The sequence below is a fragment of the Pogoniulus pusillus genome, chromosome 5, assembly GCF_015220805.1.
Source record: "Pogoniulus pusillus isolate bPogPus1 chromosome 5, bPogPus1.pri, whole genome shotgun sequence".
Taxonomy (NCBI): domain Eukaryota; kingdom Metazoa; phylum Chordata; class Aves; order Piciformes; family Lybiidae; genus Pogoniulus; species Pogoniulus pusillus.
In genome coordinates this window covers 12,983,219-13,001,434 of record NC_087268.1, presented here as the reverse complement: position 1 = coordinate 13,001,434, position 18,216 = coordinate 12,983,219, and the positions used below count along the sequence as shown (strand labels likewise).

Genomic DNA, 18,216 nt, shown 5'->3' with positions numbered 1-18,216 from the left:
GAAACACACAGAGATAGAGGTGGGCTGAGATATAATGATGATGAGCTGCTGACGCTTCAGAATTCCTCTTTGAATAGCAAGTGCTGGTTGAGCACACACAATGCAGGTCAATAAAACAGAGCTTTTCAGAAATCACTGCCCTGAATCACAGAACTACAGCAGCACTGCAAGGGACAGACTGTGAGCTTGATGCCAACCATAAGCGACAACAGGAGACACAAACAAAACAAGCCCAACAGAAAAATCCCAAACACCTTTCTCATGAGACACTTCAGAGCACTTCAGATGAGGGGAGAGGAGACACTCATTATCGCTGTAGCAAAAACATGGTCACAGACCCTCCATGGGGAAAGGACCACCTGGCCAACACACCATCTGGAAGGAAAACTAGACCATTACAAATAGTTTTAGAAGGGTCTCTTGGGCCACCCAAGACTTTGCTGTCACTTGCACCCACAACGTGTTTTTCCTTTCCTAGGTGGTAAATTGTTCCCTTTACACAGCAAAGTAATTCTCTGCTCTGCTCTATACTGCTGTAGTGCCAAACGTTCTCATGCTCAATCTAACAGGACTTCTCCAGCTTCTCCTTAGAATCATAGAATCAACCAGGTTGGAAGAGACCTCCAAGATCATCCAGGCCAACCTAGCACCCAGCCCTAGCCAGTCAATTAGACCATGGCACTGAGTGCCTCATCCAGTCTTTTCTTGAAGACCTCCAGGGACGGTGCCTCCACCACCTCCCTGGGCAGCCCATTCCAATGCCAATCACTCTCTCTGGGAAGAACTTCCTCCTAACATCCAGCCTATACCTACCTCGGCACAACTTGAGACTGTGTCCCCTAACACTACATAAATGTTTACCTAATCTGAAATTTCAGGAAAACTTGAATAAACAAAAGTCCATCTGCTTTGTACATAGAATATGTGGTAGGGGAAAAAAATCCAGACATTTCTGAAAAAAGGGGGGGAAAAAAAAGGGGGGAGATATTATATTTACAAGTAAGGAAAATATTAAAGTACTAAAGCAAAAAGTGTTAACAACAGAAAATAGAAATGGATCATTTGATATGCTTTCTTTCCACTTTCACTGGCCCATGCAGCTACAGAGGTGTGCCATTTCCCTTGTGCACACAGACCCAAAAGGACATCCTTCATCTTCACTTCTTTTGATCTCCATAAGTGTCTGCCTCATCCCTATCTCCAACATTGAGCCGGTATCAGTAAACATCTCCCACGGGCAGACCACAAAATACCGAGGAGCACAAAACCCTAACCCAATCTCACCACTTTGTTCCAGAGTTGGACTACTCTCCATTTTTTGAGCCAAGGAGTCTGCATTTTCACATACATATGACTACAACCATACCCACAGGCCCCATGCTCCTCCTGGATGCAGCTGAACTCTGAACGTGGCACGAAGAACCACCAGTGCGAAGCGTCTGTACCACATACTTGGGGTCAAGACGTGTCTGAGTATCTGCTAGAGCACATAATCATCTCTTTCATGGAATTCCTCTATCTTCAGTGTCTACTCTGCTTTTTTTGTTCTCCTCAAACACCATTTAGCAGACCCAAGGCAGCAGTCCAAGAACTCTTCTTGCTTTCTTTGCACCTTAGCAAAGCACACAGTTACAAAGCAGGCTAGCTATAGGCATATCCATCAGCCCAGACAATAGGGGGCTAATAACTCTCTTCCTGTATGACACCTGCCTCTTGCTGAACTTTGTTTTTCATGAAGAAACCATTACACAAGAACAAAGAAATGGGAGAAAAACCCCAAGCCTGAAAGAGAGTCAATGGCATCCTGGCCTGCATCAGGAACAGTGTGGCCAGTAGGACAAGGGAGGTTATTCTTCCCCTGGACTTGGCACAGGTCAGGCCACACCTTGAGTGCTGTGTCCAGTTCTGGGCCCCTCAATTCAAGAGAGATGTTGAGGTGCTGGAACGTGTCCAGAGAAGGGTGACAAAGCTGGAAGGGTGACAAAGGTTGGAAGAGACCTCTGAGATCATCCAGTCCAACCTAGCACCCAGCCCTAGCCAGTCAACTAGACCATGGCACTAAGTGCCTCAGCCAGGCTTCTCTTGAACACCTCCAGGGACAGTGACTCCAGCACCTCCCTGGCCAGCCCATTCCAATGCCAATCACTCTCTCTGTGAAGAACTTCCTCCTAACATCCAGCCTATACTTCCCCTGGCACAACTTGAGACTGTGTCCCCTTGTTCTATTGCTGGTTGTCTGGGAGAAGAGGGCTCCCCCCACCTGGCTACAGCCTCTCTTCAGGTAGTTGTAGACAGCAATGAGCTCTGTCCTGAGCCTCCTCTTCTCCAGGCTAAACAACCCCGGCTCCCTCAGCCTCTCCTCACAGGGCTGTGTTCCAGGCCCCTCATCAGCCTTGTTGCCCTTCTCTGGCCACATTCCAGCATCTCAACATCTCTCTTGAATTGAGGGCCCCAGAACTGGACACAGCACTCAAGGTGTGGCCTGACCAGTGCTGAGTACAGGGGAAGAATAACCTCCCTAGAGATCACTTCTATGATTAAAATCACACCTTAAATAATCCAAACAACCCCAAATTGCACTATCTGAAACAGCCAGCCTGCAGGGGTACCTCTCAAACTGCAGAAGTGCACCTTCCATTTGTTTTGACTCAAGCTGAGGCCAGCACACTCTAGCCTGGTTTCTGACAAACAAGGCACAAGACCAGATGAAGAGTTAGGCTTTACCTACCGAGGTCAGAGACAAAAGCGACTCTGAAAAAGCTCTTGTAGCACTCCACGTCAGCTGCATGGATTCCCATTTACTCTCAGATGCTGCACAAAAGCACCACATCCCTTATCATTGGGTTAGAATTGGCCCAGACGTGGTAAATAAGGACAGAAGGTGGTTTAAGAGGCAAGGTGAAAAATTACTCAATAGCAAGAGAAAGATATCTTGAGCAGCCTGCCACTGCTTCGTAAAGCCCGAAAAGATAACAATAAAAAGAGAAGTAGGTTGATCCCTATCACACACATGATTAAAAAAACCCCAAATTATACTAACATCTGTCTACTCTGCTCTGGTGAGACCCCACCTGGAGTACTATATCCAGTTCTAGAGCCTCCATTACACAAAGGATATGGATGCACTGGAGCGTGTCCAGAGAAGGGCCACTGGGATGCTCAGAGGACTGGAGTGCCTCTGCTCTGAGGACAGGCTGAAAGAGTTGGGGCTGCTCAGTCTAAAGAGGAGAAGGCTCTGAGGTGACCTTCTTGTGGCCTTTCAGTATCTGAAGGGGACACACAAAAAAAGCTGGGGAGGGACTTTTCAGGCTCTCAGGGAGTGACAAGACTAGGGGGAATGGAGCAAAGCTGGAGCTGGGAAGATTCAGACTGGATGTGAGGAGGAAGTTGTTCAGCATGAGAGTGGTGAGAGCCTGGAATGGGTTGCTCAGGGAGGTGGTTGAGGCCCCACCCACGGAGGTGTTTAAGGCCAGGCTGGATGAGGCTCTGGCCAGCCTGCTCTTGTGTGAGGTGTCCTTGCATATGGCAGGGGAAGTTGGAACTAGATGATCCTTGTGGTCCCTTCCTGTCTGTCCTCAGAGGAGAGGTGCTCCAGCCCTCTAAGCATCCACGTGGCCCTTCTCTGGACACACTCCAGCATGTCCACATCGCTTTTGTAATGGGGGCTCCAGAACTGGATACAGTACTCCAGTGGGGTCTCACCAGAGCAGAGTAGAGGGGGAGAATCACCTCACTGGACCTGCTGGCCGCACTCCTCCTGATGCAGCCTGAATCAACCAGGTTGGACGAGACCTCCAAGATCATCCAGTCCAACCTTTCCAATAAATCTTTGTTTCTTAAACATTTCCCCTAAGATAAGAGAATGAGCTAAACTTCAGCTTTCTTTCCCCGTGTAAAATTCACTTCAAACCAATCCCTCACCCCCCCATCAGACTGATGCAAAGTTGAAAATCTCTGAGCTTTTTTTTTTATTGTTATTTTGTTGAAACAGTAGGGTTTAGGGCAAGACGAGGGAAGAGCAGCACCTTGTAAAAAAACCATGTTGTGTGCCATGTAGGATAAACAAGCTTTAAAAAAAGTTAATTTTATATATGTACATATACACACACACTAAACCAAATTAAAAACAAACCTGTCAAAGGTCATTTTCAACACAAGAGAGAGGAAAGCCTTACTTCACAACAAGCAAAAGCACCACAAGTTTAAGATTAGAGTGCACAATCACATACAGGGCAGATACCAAACTAGCCTGGGTCCTGGAAGCAGTGTAGCTAGAGCAGCACAAAGCTCCACGTGGGTCAACTTATCCCACTCCTTGGCAAAGGCAAGTGCAGAGCCTGTGTTCAGGATGGTGTGCTATGCTGGCACTTCCCACATCAGCTGCTCTGCTTGCATCAGTTTTGGCAGAAGCCATGAAAAGTAGTCAACTAGTGAGAATAAGAGACCCAAAGCTAAGCTACCAGGACTGATTTAAATACAGTATTTCCATAACAGAGGTTTCTGAGTTCCACTATGTCTCTTGAGTGCTCTCTGTAAGTTCTGCTTGCTTGGGTCACACAGCAGACAACTCCTTATTATTTGTAATTTATGCACTGAAGTTTCCATTTTTGCCTACCTCCATCTATTCTTTTCCTACCTCTCTTCTACCCCACACCACTCCTATTTCCTCCAGGCTAATAGGGGTGATAAAATTAGGAAGGGGATGTACATCTAACCAAGGGGACAGTCAACAACCAAATGAAGTGTTAAAAATAAGAGCAATTCTTAAAAAAACAACCAACCCCAAGAAAACAATTTAAAAACTTGTTCAAGTTCTGCAGACTTCTGGCAGAGTTTGGTCACTTAGCCCAGAGGTCTTTGTCTTCAGGGCCTGCAGGCTAAATTAGCTGAACTGGCAAGAAGCATGCAGTACAAGATAAAACTCTAACTAAAATGAAAAAACCAAAGTAGTAAGGGTTGGGGGGAGAAGAGACTGTGAGTCGGAAAGCCTGGGTAGCAGCAGTCATGCTACACGGTACGCTTTCAAGAGAGTGAATTCCTTTCTGTTGGTGCGAGCTGCCCAGATGAACAGAGCAGCTGCCATGAACTGCAAAGGTGCTGAGACACAGGCTAAGCAGAAAGACCAGCCAAATTCACCCCTCACATCGGCAGGCAGGGGCAGCTTCTGATGGAGCAGCTCAATCCCAGCTACGTAGCAGCCAACCAGGCCCAGTGTACAAAGCCCTGGGGAAGGAAGCAGCAAAGCAAAATGAACAAAGCACAATGACCTCAAAGCAGCTTTCCAGTACCTGAAGGGGGCCTACAGAAAAGCTGGAGAGGGGCTTTTTATAAGGACCTATGGTGAAAGGACAAGGGGTAATGGTTTTAAACTAGAGCCGAGTAGATTTAGATCATGTATCAAGAAATTCTTCTTTATGAGGGTGGTGAGACACTGGAAAGGGTTACCCAGAGAAGCTGTGGGTGCCTCATCCCTGAAGTGTTTCAGATCACACTGGATGAAGCAGTCTGCTCTAGTGGGAGGTGTCTGTGCCCACGGCACAGGGGTTGGAACTAGATGATCTTTAACATCCCTTCCAACTGAAGCCATTCTATGATTCACCACTAAACTGCTCTGGCAGTCACTACATGCTTCTGGAAGAGGGAAGGCAGATGGCGAGAGACGTACCTGCTAGGAAGTGGAGGACTCCAGTGGCAATGGCAGGATAAAGGCTGCGACAGGCACAAGCACAGAGTCCAATCAGAGCCCCAAAGCACATGAGGCCAAGGCTGACAAAAGGCAGGAGAAACTGTAACCGCCAGAGATCTGTAGGTGAAAGGAACATACAAGACAAGTTTGTTGAAGAAGTGCTAGAAACTGATCTTCCACCACTATCATTATGGACTGAAATGGTGCCTGAAACTGTGCCAGGTTGATTTAGATTGGATATGGGGAAAAAAAAAAAAATACAGAAGAGTGGTCAGGCATTGGAACGGGTTACCCAGGGAGGTGGTGAAGGCACCGTTCCTGGAGCTGTTCAAGATATGTGTAGACATGGCACTTTGGGATGTGTTTTAACAGCCATGGTGGTGTTAGGCTGATGGTTGGACTCTATAATGTCAGAGTCCTTTTCCAACCCAAACAACTCTATGATTTTATTATATTCTATTCACTCCTATCCATGCTACTTCTGCTTCATCAGACCTTCTATATTCATAGCCAGAAAGGGCCAAAGGCTTCAGTGAAGTAGAAAGAACTTAATTTGTTAGCTCCCAAATACCTGTGTTGCATTCATGGGCAAAATCTTTGCTAACACATTTAAGTTTTCCTTTCAAACTCTGACCTGGGCTACTGTAAAAGAACAGTAAATGCAGAGCATGATATAGATGCTTTTCTCACTGGTGACTGTGTGTTAAAAATGATTTTTTTTTTTCATTCTACTTGTTCACCTGCCAGAAATGAAAGACACTTACAAGTCCGATTCAAATCTGTGCCGCTGTTGTGATTTCCAGGCTCTATGTACTTTTCCATAAACTGATCAGAGAGGGAAAAACTGATGCAGTTTGTAGTCATATCAGTTTCTTTAGGGAAAAAGAGGAAAAAAAAAAAAGCACTGTTAGATGTCTCCCTCCCATCCTGCCCTTTAGGTCCTCCTTTGCCAACCATTTAAGCTGGTAAACTCCTAACAGAAAATAAGAATTAGAGAATAGAAAACACTTCAGAGAAAAAAACACTTTGCAAAACTAATCTGTAGGATGCCTTATAATGTAATTAGCATAACTTTGTTACTACAGTGAGGGAGAAGATTCAAATGTGCATAATCTTCAAACTTACCTCAGTTCTCCAGAGAGAACTAGGCCATGCTTGACATACTGGGAAAGAAATATGGCATAGGAATCTCGACTATGTTGTCATATATTCTTGTACTTAGAGTCCCTTTAAAAAGCTGCATCTCCATGTGCAGAATATAGTACCACATCAAACACCTCATTCAAAAATGGGACTAATAGAAAAACACTTCCTTCTTTAAATTTCTCCTTAGTAGTATTCTCAAAGCAAAATCTAAGTAGAGGTGTTTTAAGTGTCTTGCAAAATAAGTATTTTCATTAGAGACAAATAGGACCAAAAAAAAAAGTATTGAATATAATGTTTTTTTCTCCAGAAAAGCATTTAGAACCCTCTTAAAAAATAAAGGGCTTCACAGTCTGCCCCCAAATATCCAAAATCTACTTTGAAATCTACTTTGCTTGTCACAGTTTTTTAGCCCCCAACCACTGTGAATAACACTACAAATACTTCCTTTTATACCCAGAACTATGGTACAAGGAGTCAAACATGTGCTGATACAACAGTGGGGACATTTGTGAGCAAAATGAACAACTAAAATAAGTGATTGCTTCCTTAATTAGTATCTTTATTGCATTGATGGATCCCAGAACTACTCCTGAAAAGGCAGTGACTGGCAGAGCAACTGCAACCGTGTTACCCATTGGAAAGGAGATGAAAAAAACCCTCTAAAGTTATATCACACTAAATTTAGATCGTAAGTATCATGTGTCAAATCCAAAGTCTGTAACACTGACAGCCACAGACTACTTTGCCTTTCACGGCTTTAAATATTTAGACTGTCTTTATCAAAAAAACAACACACAAGCTAGAATTGAGCCAAGAATGTGTTCTGAGCAAGTTAGCACATACCAACTAGGGAAGCAAGCTAAGGAAGCAACAATTTCTCTGGAGATACCTGGTGGGCTGTACCAGTGAGAGTTTTTGGGTATGGTGATACACCTCCGCCACAATCCAACCGTGCCGTTGCACCGGAAGAGTGCATACGTGTAGGTGTTCTCATCTGCTTCCTCGCTGATAAATTCCTCCCAGATGCTCCTTCCAGCTTCACTAACATTCTCAGCTGGGGACAGGGTGTGGTATTCGTACCAAAAGTCAGTGCCAATGGATGCTGCCATATAGATGGTGGAGATGAGGCTAAGCACGCAAGCTATTACTAGAGCTGTAGCAAAGCGGTTGTCCATCATTGTGTCCTTGCTACTGTAAGGAAAGAGAAGGACAAGTGAGTAACTCCTCTGGCAGCAAATGCAAAGTTATCCTAGCAGTGTCAAAACTGTGACATAGAATCATAAACAGAAAGGCATGGGTTGGAAGGGACCTCAAAGATCATCTAGTTCCAAACCCCCTCCACATCATGGGCAGAGAGATCTCCCACTAGACCTGGATACTCAAGACCCCATCCAATCTGGCCTTGAGCACCGCCAGGGAGGGAGCACACACAACCTCCCTGCACAACCTGTTCCAGTGTCTCACCATTCTCTCAATGTAAATTAGAATCCAGTCCAAATCCAACCTCATCAAGCTTCAACCAACTCACTCTCATCCTATTATAACAAGCCCTTGTAAAAAGTCCCTTCCCAGCTTTCCTGTAGCCCCCCACTATGTCACCATGATGAAGTCTCTTCAAACAGCATGATAGAAATGCCAAATATAATAATTAGAAATGTCATTTCACTTTGGTATGAGGAATATGAATTGTTTCAAAAGTAAAATCATTGTGTTTGTAGTTTCTACATGTACATGTCAGGTTTATTTCACCTGGTCTGAGGACTCTTCAGGAGAAAGCAAATACGCACATCGACAGCCCTGATCAGCAAAGTGTATGAAGCCTAAGGAGAAAGTACTCAAAGCCAAATATACACAATAAGAAGGTTATAGTGAGATGACTGTCAGTCTCTTCTCCCTAGCAACAAGCAACAGGGCAAAAGGAAATGGCCTCAAGCTGCATTAGGAGAGGTTTAGATTGGATATTAGAAGAAATTTGGTCACTCAAAGGGAACAAGCTTCCCAAATTGGTGGTAGAATACACATCCCTGGAGGTTTAAAAGAGGTAGAGATGTAATGCTGAGGGACGTGGTTTAGCACTGGCCTTGGCAGTTAGATAATGGTTGGAATCAATGATCTTGAAGGCCTTTTCCCAACTGAAATGATTCTATGATTCCCTCTTTTACGATGCACCCTCAGGATATGCACACTTTCCCTTTCCAGCATGCTGGAATCAAAGGAAGTCAGAATGAGTCTATTGTACTGGTGAGCATCCACTGGATCTGTGAGTTCAGGACAGGAATATGGCATTTTTCCCAGTCACATGGAGCTAGCTGCTCTCTCTGTGACAGCAACTGACAGAGCCATGGCAACTCTGTCCCCAAAGCAGATGGCACAGCTCACTGCCAGTTGTGATCCTGACTATAGGGAACCACAGAGAATCCATCCACAGCACCCAGGCAGAAGACTTATCTTTCCTTAAGAGATTACCAAGGGTAGAAGTTATTTTTAGCCTGCCATCCCATACGGCTTTTACAGCTTGTGTTTACAGCAAAGACAAGAACCACAAGCATGCCAAAAAAGCTCTTCCAGACTGTTCACAAAGGGCAGCCATGCCAAGGTGCTGGAATGCCTTGAGGGAAACAGAAAAAATACCCAACCATACCTAGGCACTAAAGACAGAACATGAAAGAAAGACTAAAAGATAAATTGGGAAATTATGCTCTGTGCTGCAAGAATGCCACAATACGTAGAGTTATGAAGAACTAAAAATATAGGTGGGGTGCTCTGCTCCACAGGAACAAGGTGACAAGAACTTTCAAAACTGAAAGGCCCTCATGCCCTGGCATGAGGATTTTGCTCTGGCTCTCCGTATTGGGGTCATTTATACACTCCTTTGCAGGGTCATGGTCACAAATAGTGTAAAGCCAGGGTCAAATGAGGCATGGGAAAATACAGACAGCACACATGCTTATGACAATACTGCGACTTTCATGAGGAACTGATTGCTAATACATGAAACCCTTTGCAGCCAATGCAATATGTCAAAGGACTCTCCAATGCCTGTTGTTCTCCTGCATTTTTCTGTGCTTGATTAAATTTATGGATTATGATGAATCAGGCTTGATGTATTTGCCAAAAGAAGAACAACAAAAGAATTCAGTTGAGTTAGCTCAGCAGCTACAGCTAGTCTGGTGACATGAGCTACTATCTAATCAGCTCTTGTCTATTGCTTGTTCTACCTCCTTTCTCCCACATACTTTGATCAAAATATTTTGGCCTCGTTTCTTTGCAACTGAATGAACCACAACTGGAAACAGCAAGTGCCTTAAAACACAACATCCAGGAGATAAAACATGAGTGCTCAGGTCAGACTTGCGAGTAAGAAGTTCTGAACTATCAAACAAGGTGCAAGTTAAAACAGGGAGTTTCAAAGGCACCGATACTGCTGCTAATGCCATTCTTGTTACTTTTCCTTCCCATGTGCTCATCTCTTTGGCTGAAACTGGCTGATAGGGTTAGGGAGGAGACATGATGTGTACCCATATAATTCCCTAAGCTTAATTTCCATATTAAATGAAGCACAATCACTCTAATACCCACCCTTAAACCGCATCCTTAGCCATGTACAAGAACAGAGCTCACTTCTGGTGAACTGACAAGCAGCACCTATTTTTAAGAAGTGCAGAGTCTGCATACCAAAACTGTAATTAAATAATAATCCACAAGCTGTGAACTTTTATAAGCTAGCACAAACAGTGAAAGGGAGAAAACACTGTATCTGAACTTAACTTGTCCAGTAGTCCAGACTTCAGAGCAAATTCTCTGTGCAGCATTTAATTCTGCTTTATGTTCTTCCATTATCCTTTGATATCGTGGCACCTAGTCCAAGGTACAAAGGACGCTGGACAAGCAGAACATGGAGGGCAAGTTGCTGTATAGATCTGACCTCACTGACTCTACCCCTCACAACGCAAACAGTGGAAGTGGCATGTCCACCAAAGCTGTGTTGATTGGCTTCTGCCCAGCTGAGCTCTCAGAGCTGAGCAGATCCTCTGGGAACTCACTCTCAGGGCAAGCAGGCAAATAGGCTGGTGAGCAGGCTGGTCTGGATTTTCCACTGCACTGCAGTCACATCTACTGCAAGACAAACCCTCGGCAACAGACTCATAGTTTTGGAAAGGGCTTTCTCTGGAGGGAGGAATTGCAAGAACCAACAAGCTCCACCTTCACAGCAGTATCTGTCCAAAAAGCAGAACATTACTGGGCTACTGGTTTGTTGCCATTGCCTTTTAATTTAAGTGCTTACAATGAGAAAGTCCTATCAACATACAGAAAGAACTGGCTCAAAAATCTTACTTTCAGACACAACACCCCTGCTGCCAGGTACAGAACACTGGTGCTGGAAATATCCCTATGAGAGCATCATGAAAATACAACCACAAACTTCTGGCCAGCCTTCTATTCATTGGCACTCAGTAGGCTTCACAGAGCTGATGTCAGACGGCAACCAAGAGCAGATTACCAGCAAAACGAAGGGTTAAACATTAATCAGTAAATTTAATCACTGTCCACATAGTTACTAAATGGGACATGGCTACGTACTGATGTTCAACCCCAGCAATGCCTGGCTCCAGAGACAAAGAGAAAGCAGCTGAGGTGGTTATAATCTCCAAAACCTAGCAGGTGGCTTTGTGTGGCATTTGTCCCAGAAACAGCACACAGATTTTCAGTACAGACAAGAGAGTGCTAGGGCAAGACCACATCCCCAGTTCCTGATAATAAAAGTCCCCTTGAAGCTTCTGCCTAACACTTCAACTAGATGAAGAATTCTACAACACTTTAGGCAAATTTTGAACTAGAGCTTCTTCCTACCACAGTGTAGTAGACTGGATTACCCTGCTGATTCACTGTGTAAATTTCAGGCATCTTCATCTACAGCAGACACATCCCCACTTAAATGAGGTGTCTTCCACTGTTACAGAGACAGTTCCAGCCAGCTTTCAGCCCCAGGCAGAGGTCACTGGGTATTGTAAACAGAATCAGTAAGAAATAGTTGCCAGAGAAGACCATGAAGACAGACAATGCATGTTTACTAGATTATGCCACACTCTCCAAAACATTCTATGCAGAACACGGTGTAGGAGGTGCTTTAGAATAAGCTTACTTACCCAAAATAGCATTACTACCACCAAAGATGGCAGATGGCACTGATTACAAACATGTAAAGACTAATAATAAATGGAGATACTTTGCCTTTATAGGCTGCCAGCAAGATCCTGCATGTTATTTTACAAGCACCATCCCCTGAGGTCTTCAAGAAAAGACTGGATGAGGCATTTGGTGCCATAGTCTAGTTGATTGGATAGGGCTGGGTGCTGGGTTGGACTGGATGATCCTGGAGGTCTCTTCCAACCTGGTTGATTCTATGATTCTGTGACACTGTCAGTACATTCTAACAGTAGAGGCTATTTCAAACAAGTTATGACTAAAACTAAATTATGCAATGAATTTAAATCAATACAAGGCAGCAACAACGAGGCACTCAAGCAGAAGTACTTCACAGGATACTGTATTAAATATATAATTCTATTTTTTTAAAAATAATTGAGATATAAAAATGTCAAACCACCTGTTCATAAAAGAGAAAGCAAAGGCCAAACTATCTTGGAGGTCTGTTCCAACCTGGTTGATTCTATGCCTCTATCAGCAGCATTCAAAGGAATGACGAGATGCGTGCCACTCACAGAAGGGGAATTAAAACCATAACAAAAGAAAGAGCAAGAAAAACACAGAGGAGCACAAAAGCAAGTACTCTGGCAAAAAAAAAAAAAACCAAAACAAACTTGAAACATTAGAGAGTGGATAAACACTTTAAGAAGGTACTGTACCACGGCCGAAGGGAATACAAAACCATGAGTATTCCTATCTTGTTACAACGTGAGTCCCCTCAGCCAACAGTGGGTCACCAGATTTAAGAAACTCCTTCCACCTGACAGCTGTGTTTGCTGGCACTTTCTCAGGAAACATGCCTGCTCTCTGGCAGCTCTTTTTGGGAAGCAGAAGCAGCAGAAGTCCCAAAAGAAGGACTGTAAGTGGGGCTGGCAACACTAGCGAGCAGGATCCTCCTTTTAATACCCAGGATAGCAGAGGGTTATGAAAGAACGTTACCAAACAGTGGGCTTTTTTTTTTTACCTTCCGAGGTCCTCAGCGTCCCTTAGGACACACAGCTCTAATGTTTCCAGGTCACTTCAGAGACACAATGTTGTTTGTGTCTTCTGGCAAGCGGAGAGCATGAAATGTGAACTTCTCATCTGCCCTAACTGTTCCATTCATTCAGAAGCTTCAACGCCACCAGCTCACAGAAAAGTGACCTAGAAGTAGAAGGCAAAGCAAAGAGTTTGAAATCATGGCTCCACTTAGAAATTATTTGACCGACATCTCCCAGCGCCGCTCATTAAGGCAAAAAGCATTAAGCAGGAGGGTGGAGAGTGTGTGTAAATCTACTTCAGAAGCTCTTAGGCCAGCAGCACCTTGCACCACCGGGATCAATGCAGCACATGGGCACCTGGCCGGCAGCACCGGCTGTGCGAACGCCGAGCCCTAGAGCTGGTCGCTACCCGGGCCGCGCTCCGGTACCGGCCGCAGCCGCTCAAGCGGTTCCCGCAGGCTTCACCGCCAGGCCGAGGCAGGCGCCAGGCCGTCCGCCTTTTCTCCTTCCCTCCCTCGCCCCCCTTGCTTCGGCCTCTCGGGCGACAGCCCCGCCACGGAGAGCAACCGCCCCCGGGACACCGGGCGCCGCCACCGGGGCCGTCGGCAGCAGCAAACCCGAGGAGATCGCCTCGACCCCCACACCCCTCTGCTCCCTCCCACATTCCCACCGCAACGGCCCCGGCCCGGCGCGACACCCACCGCCCATCGCCGGCTCACACCCCCAGCCCCGCCGCTCCGCTTCCGCCCCGCCGTGCCCAGGGTAGCGCCGCGCCCCGCCGCGCCGGGCGCCCTGGGCGATGTAGTTCTGCCGCCCTCTTCCGCCGCGGCCCAGCGGTACCACGGGAGGTGTAGTTCTAACCCAGCCCGGCGCCGCCACTACGCCGCCTGACTGCTGTACCGCAGAATGGCTGCAGTGGGAAGGGACCTTAAAGATCTGGCTGATTGGACCGGGCTGGGTGCTAGGTTGGACTGGATGATCTTGGAGGTCTCTTCCAGCCTGGTTGTTTCTATGATCATCTACTTCCAATTACCCTGCCGGGGAAAGGGACACCTCCCACTGCCCCACATTGCTCAAAGACTGTCTGTGGTTTTTTCCATGTTGTAATATGCTGCTTGCCCTACAGGAGAATTTGAGAACTAAACAAATCTATGTCCTGAGTCCAACAGAAATAGGAGTAAATATGAATAAAGCCACCACCAGTGAACTAATACACAGACAGAAGCCAGGGAAAAGCACGAGTAATCAAAAAGGAGCAAGAGCCTTACCTGCATTCACATGTGTTCTGATGGGAGGGAAGCCTCAGAATCATAGAATGGCCTAAGCTGGAAGGGACCTTAAAGATCATCTAGTTCCAACCCTCCTGCCATAGGTTGCTCACAGCCTCATCCATCCTGGTCTTAAACACTTCCAGGAATGAAGGCATCCACAACTTCTCTGGGCAACCCATTCCAATGTCTCACCACCCTCACAGTAAATAACTCCTTCCTAATGTCTAACCTAAATCTACCCTGCTCTAGTTTAAAACCATTGCTCCTTATCCTATCACTACAAGTCCTTATAAAGACCTTCTCCAGCTTTCCTGTAGCCTCCTTCAGGTACTGGAACACTGCTATAAGGTCTCCCTGAAACCTCCTCCTCCCTGGGCTGAACAGACCGAACTCTTTCTGACCAGGCTACTATAGGGTCTCCTTGAAACATTCTCTTCTCCAGGCTGAACAGTCCTTGTTGGAGAAGTGCACCACTCCTCTCATCATCTGTAGTCCCCGCAGCTCCCAGGGTAGCCAAACCACATTTTTCAATGCTCACAGGTTTCCCCACATTTACACCTCCTCCCCTCAGCCACCCCTTATGTCCATAGGGTTCCTGGCACCCTGTCAACACTCTGCTGCTGACAGGCCCAGATACCATAATACCTGTCTAGAAAGAAACCCCCCTAATGCTTGGTTTGAGTCTAAGAAAGCAGGCATTCTTCAGTGCAAAGGTGTGCAAGTTTGGGTGCTAGGGGCATTCCTACAAAGCCAGCACACCAGTTGAAATCCACAGCAGGTATTTAATACAGTAAAGTGTGTAAGTCACACCTCAGGTCAACACCTACTAACTATCCACTAGCTAGTCTCTGGCTTGCTTCACATTTAAGTTCCAATCTCTCTTAAATTCACTGTGCATAATAGTAGGGTATGAGGTTTGTTTTGGGCAGAGGCCTTTCTGCTAGGAGGTGTGTTTTTAACATTATGAGACTAGTTTAATCTAGGATGTGGGCAATCCAAAAGCTGACTACACTGTTTAGTAGCAATTTTTGCATACTTCATTGAATCACAGAACGCTAGGAGTTGGAAGAGACCTCTAGAGACCACCAAGTTTAAACCCCTGCCAAACAGAGATGACCTAGGGCAGGTCACACAAGAATACATCCAGAGGATCTTGAAAGTCTACAGAGAAAGACTCCACTTCCTCTCTGGGCAGCCTGTTCCAGTGCTCCTCCATCCTCAGGTTGAGGCAAAACCTCCTGTGATCCAGTTTATGCTCACTGTTCCTTGTTCTATTACTAGGCACCACCAAAAAGAGATTGGCACCTTCATCTTGAGACTGACCCCTCAGATATTTATAGGCATTAATAAGACCCCCTCTCAGCCTTCTCGTCTCCAGACTAAAATGTCTCAGGTCTCTCTGTTTTTACTCATAGGAGAGATGTTCAAGTCCTGCAGTCATCCTCGTAGCTCTCCATTGGACTCTCTCCAGGAGATCCCTGTCTCTCTTGAACTGGGGAGCCCAGAACTGGACACAGTATTCTAGGTATGGTCTCCCCAGGGAAGAGCAGAGGAAGAAAAGAACCTCCTTGACCTGCTGGACACAATTTTCTTGATGCACCCCAGGATACCATTGGCCCTCTTAGCAACAAGGACACATTGCCATCCCATGGTTAATTCACTGTCTGCTTGCCTAAGACGTTTCAATTATGAAGGGCATTCTAATCACAAGTCTCTTTTTAGATTGTTCCAGTTTGTCATCTAAATGCACAGTTTAACCCTGAGCATGCACATGTTTCTTTAGTATCACAGTATCACAGTATCACCAAGGTTGGAAGAGACCTCACAGATCATCAAGTCCAACCCTTTACCACAGTACCCAAGGCTAGACCATGGCACCAAGTGCCACATCCAACCTTGCCTTGAACTGCCCCAGGGACGACGACTCCACCACCTCCCCAGGCAGCCCATTCCAGTGTCCAATGACTCTCTCAGTGAAGAACTTTCTCCTCACCTCGAGCCGAAATTTCCCCTGGCGCAGCCTGAGGCTGTGTCCTCTTGTTCTGGAGCTGGCCACCTGAGAGAAGAGAGCAACCTCCTCCTGGCCACAACCACCCTTCAGGTAGTTGTAGACAGCAATAAGGTCACCCCTGAGCCTCCTCTTCTCCAGGCTAAACAACCCCAGCTCCCTAAGCCTCTCCTCGTAGGGCTTGTGCTCGAGGCCTCTCACCAGCCTCGTCGCCCTTCTCTGGACACGCTCAAGCATCTCAATGTCCTTCCTAAACTGGGGGGCCCAGAACTGAACGCAGTACTCGAGGTGTGGTCTGACCAGTGCAGAGTACAGGGGCAGAATGACCTCCCTGCTCCTGCTGACCACACCATTCCTGATGCAGGCCAGGATGCCACTGGCTCTCTTGGCCACCTGGGCACACTGCTGGCTCATGTTCAGGCGGGTATCAATCAGTACCCCCAGATCCCTCTCTGTCTGGCTGCTCTCCAGCCACTCCGACCCCAGCCTGTATCTCTGCATGGGGTTGTTGTGGCCAAAGTGCAGCACCCTGCACTTTGAGCTATTGAACCCCATCCCATTGGCCTCTGCCCATCTGTACAGGCGGTCAAGGTCCCGCTGCAGAGCCCTTCTGCCCTCCAGCTCAGTCACATCTGCCCCCAGCTTAGTGTCATCTGCAAACTTGCTGATGACTGACTCGATGCCCTCATCCAGATCATCTATGAAGATGTTAAAGAGGATGGGGCCCAGCACTGATCCCTGAGGGACACCACTAGTGACTGGCCGCCAGCTGGATGTGGCACCATTCACCACCACTCTCTGGGTCCGGCCCTCCAGCCAGTTCCTAACCCAGCACAGAGTGTCCCCCCTTGAGACTTCCAAGAATTTCTTTCTTGGGAGTCTCACATTTGTGCTTAACAATAATATCATCATCACCATCATCATCTTCCCTGTGGGTTTCTGTATAGTTTTGTTAGACACTGGGTGACCAATGGAACACAATGAACCATGGTCTAGCCTTGGGCTCTGTGGTAAAGGGTTGGACTTGATGATCTGTGAGGTCTCTTCCAACCTTGGTGATACTGTGATCATCCAGTATAAGACACATGCAGCTATTACTATTAGAATGGTCATGAACATTTCTTTGAGGCACTGTAGGTGTGGTGCAAACCAAAAAGTAAGCCAATCCCACCAAGATTTCTCTGGTATCTTTCTTTTCCCATGTGCTAGTTTGAAGCAGGCTAGAATGTTTTGGTAAAGTAGATAATTGGCTATGACATTGGTGATGTCTCCTTCCCTCACAGTCTCGCTGAGAGCTATGGGAACAAGAAGGGTAAACATTAGACAACTTTCACCATTTTGTTCTCACTCTGCTTTTGGCTTCAGACTGAGCCACAGCTCCTTAACCTCGCTGCCACTAACCTTGCTTCTTAACCTCTTGGCAGCACCTCTTTTCTTCCTGAGAACTGGGGTAAGGTTGAGAGGGGTAGGGGGAGGTGCAGGGGTGGCTGAGAGCCCCTCCTGGGGACTCAGGTTTCTGGGAGGGGAGTTGTGTTTCTGTATTACTTTTAAATTGTATATTTCTGTATATAACTGTATATACTGTACATATTTGCTTGTATATTGTGCTGCTGCAAATAAATAGCTTCATTTATATTCCCAGAGCCCGTCTGAGTTAGCTGGGTGTTTCTAAAAAGTGTGGGGGGCAGGATAGAAGCCAAACCACCACATCCCATTCCTTCACTACCTTTTCAATAGATTATATTTCTGATTGTTGGATCTTGAAACTATCATCTATGCACTTGCAACATTCTTTTCCAATTATAGCAGAGATATCCCCCTTGGCTTGCATCACACAGTGGATGTAAGAAATCTTTTTACCTATTGTCTATGACATCAATAGAATGGTAGAGGTTGGAAGGGACCTTCTGCACCCTC

General features: G+C 46.2%; 1 protein-coding gene across 5 annotated transcripts in view; it reads right to left on the bottom strand.

Annotated features, from left to right (window-relative positions):
• Window positions 1-3,944: 3,944 nt before the first annotated feature.
• CLDND1 (claudin domain containing 1) overlaps window positions 3,945-18,216 on the bottom strand; it is a 39,087-nt gene continuing 24,815 nt past the window's right edge. For 3 of the 5 annotated variants that reach the window (XM_064143267.1, XM_064143265.1, XM_064143266.1), the window contains exons 2-6: window positions 13,005-13,183; window positions 7,722-8,023; window positions 6,451-6,558; window positions 5,666-5,803; window positions 3,945-5,223 (exon numbers count right to left, since the gene is read on the bottom strand). In XM_064143267.1, the coding sequence (XP_063999337.1) occupies window positions 5,003-5,223; window positions 5,666-5,803; window positions 6,451-6,558; window positions 7,722-8,010 (756 nt within the window). In that variant the 5' untranslated portion in view covers window positions 8,011-8,023; window positions 13,005-13,183 and the 3' untranslated portion in view covers window positions 3,945-5,002. Of the gene's footprint in view, window positions 5,224-5,665; window positions 5,804-6,450; window positions 6,559-7,721; window positions 8,024-13,004; window positions 13,184-13,721; window positions 13,785-18,216 lie in introns of those variants that run through there. The other 2 variants (XM_064143264.1, XM_064143268.1) reach the window with 2 other exon arrangements.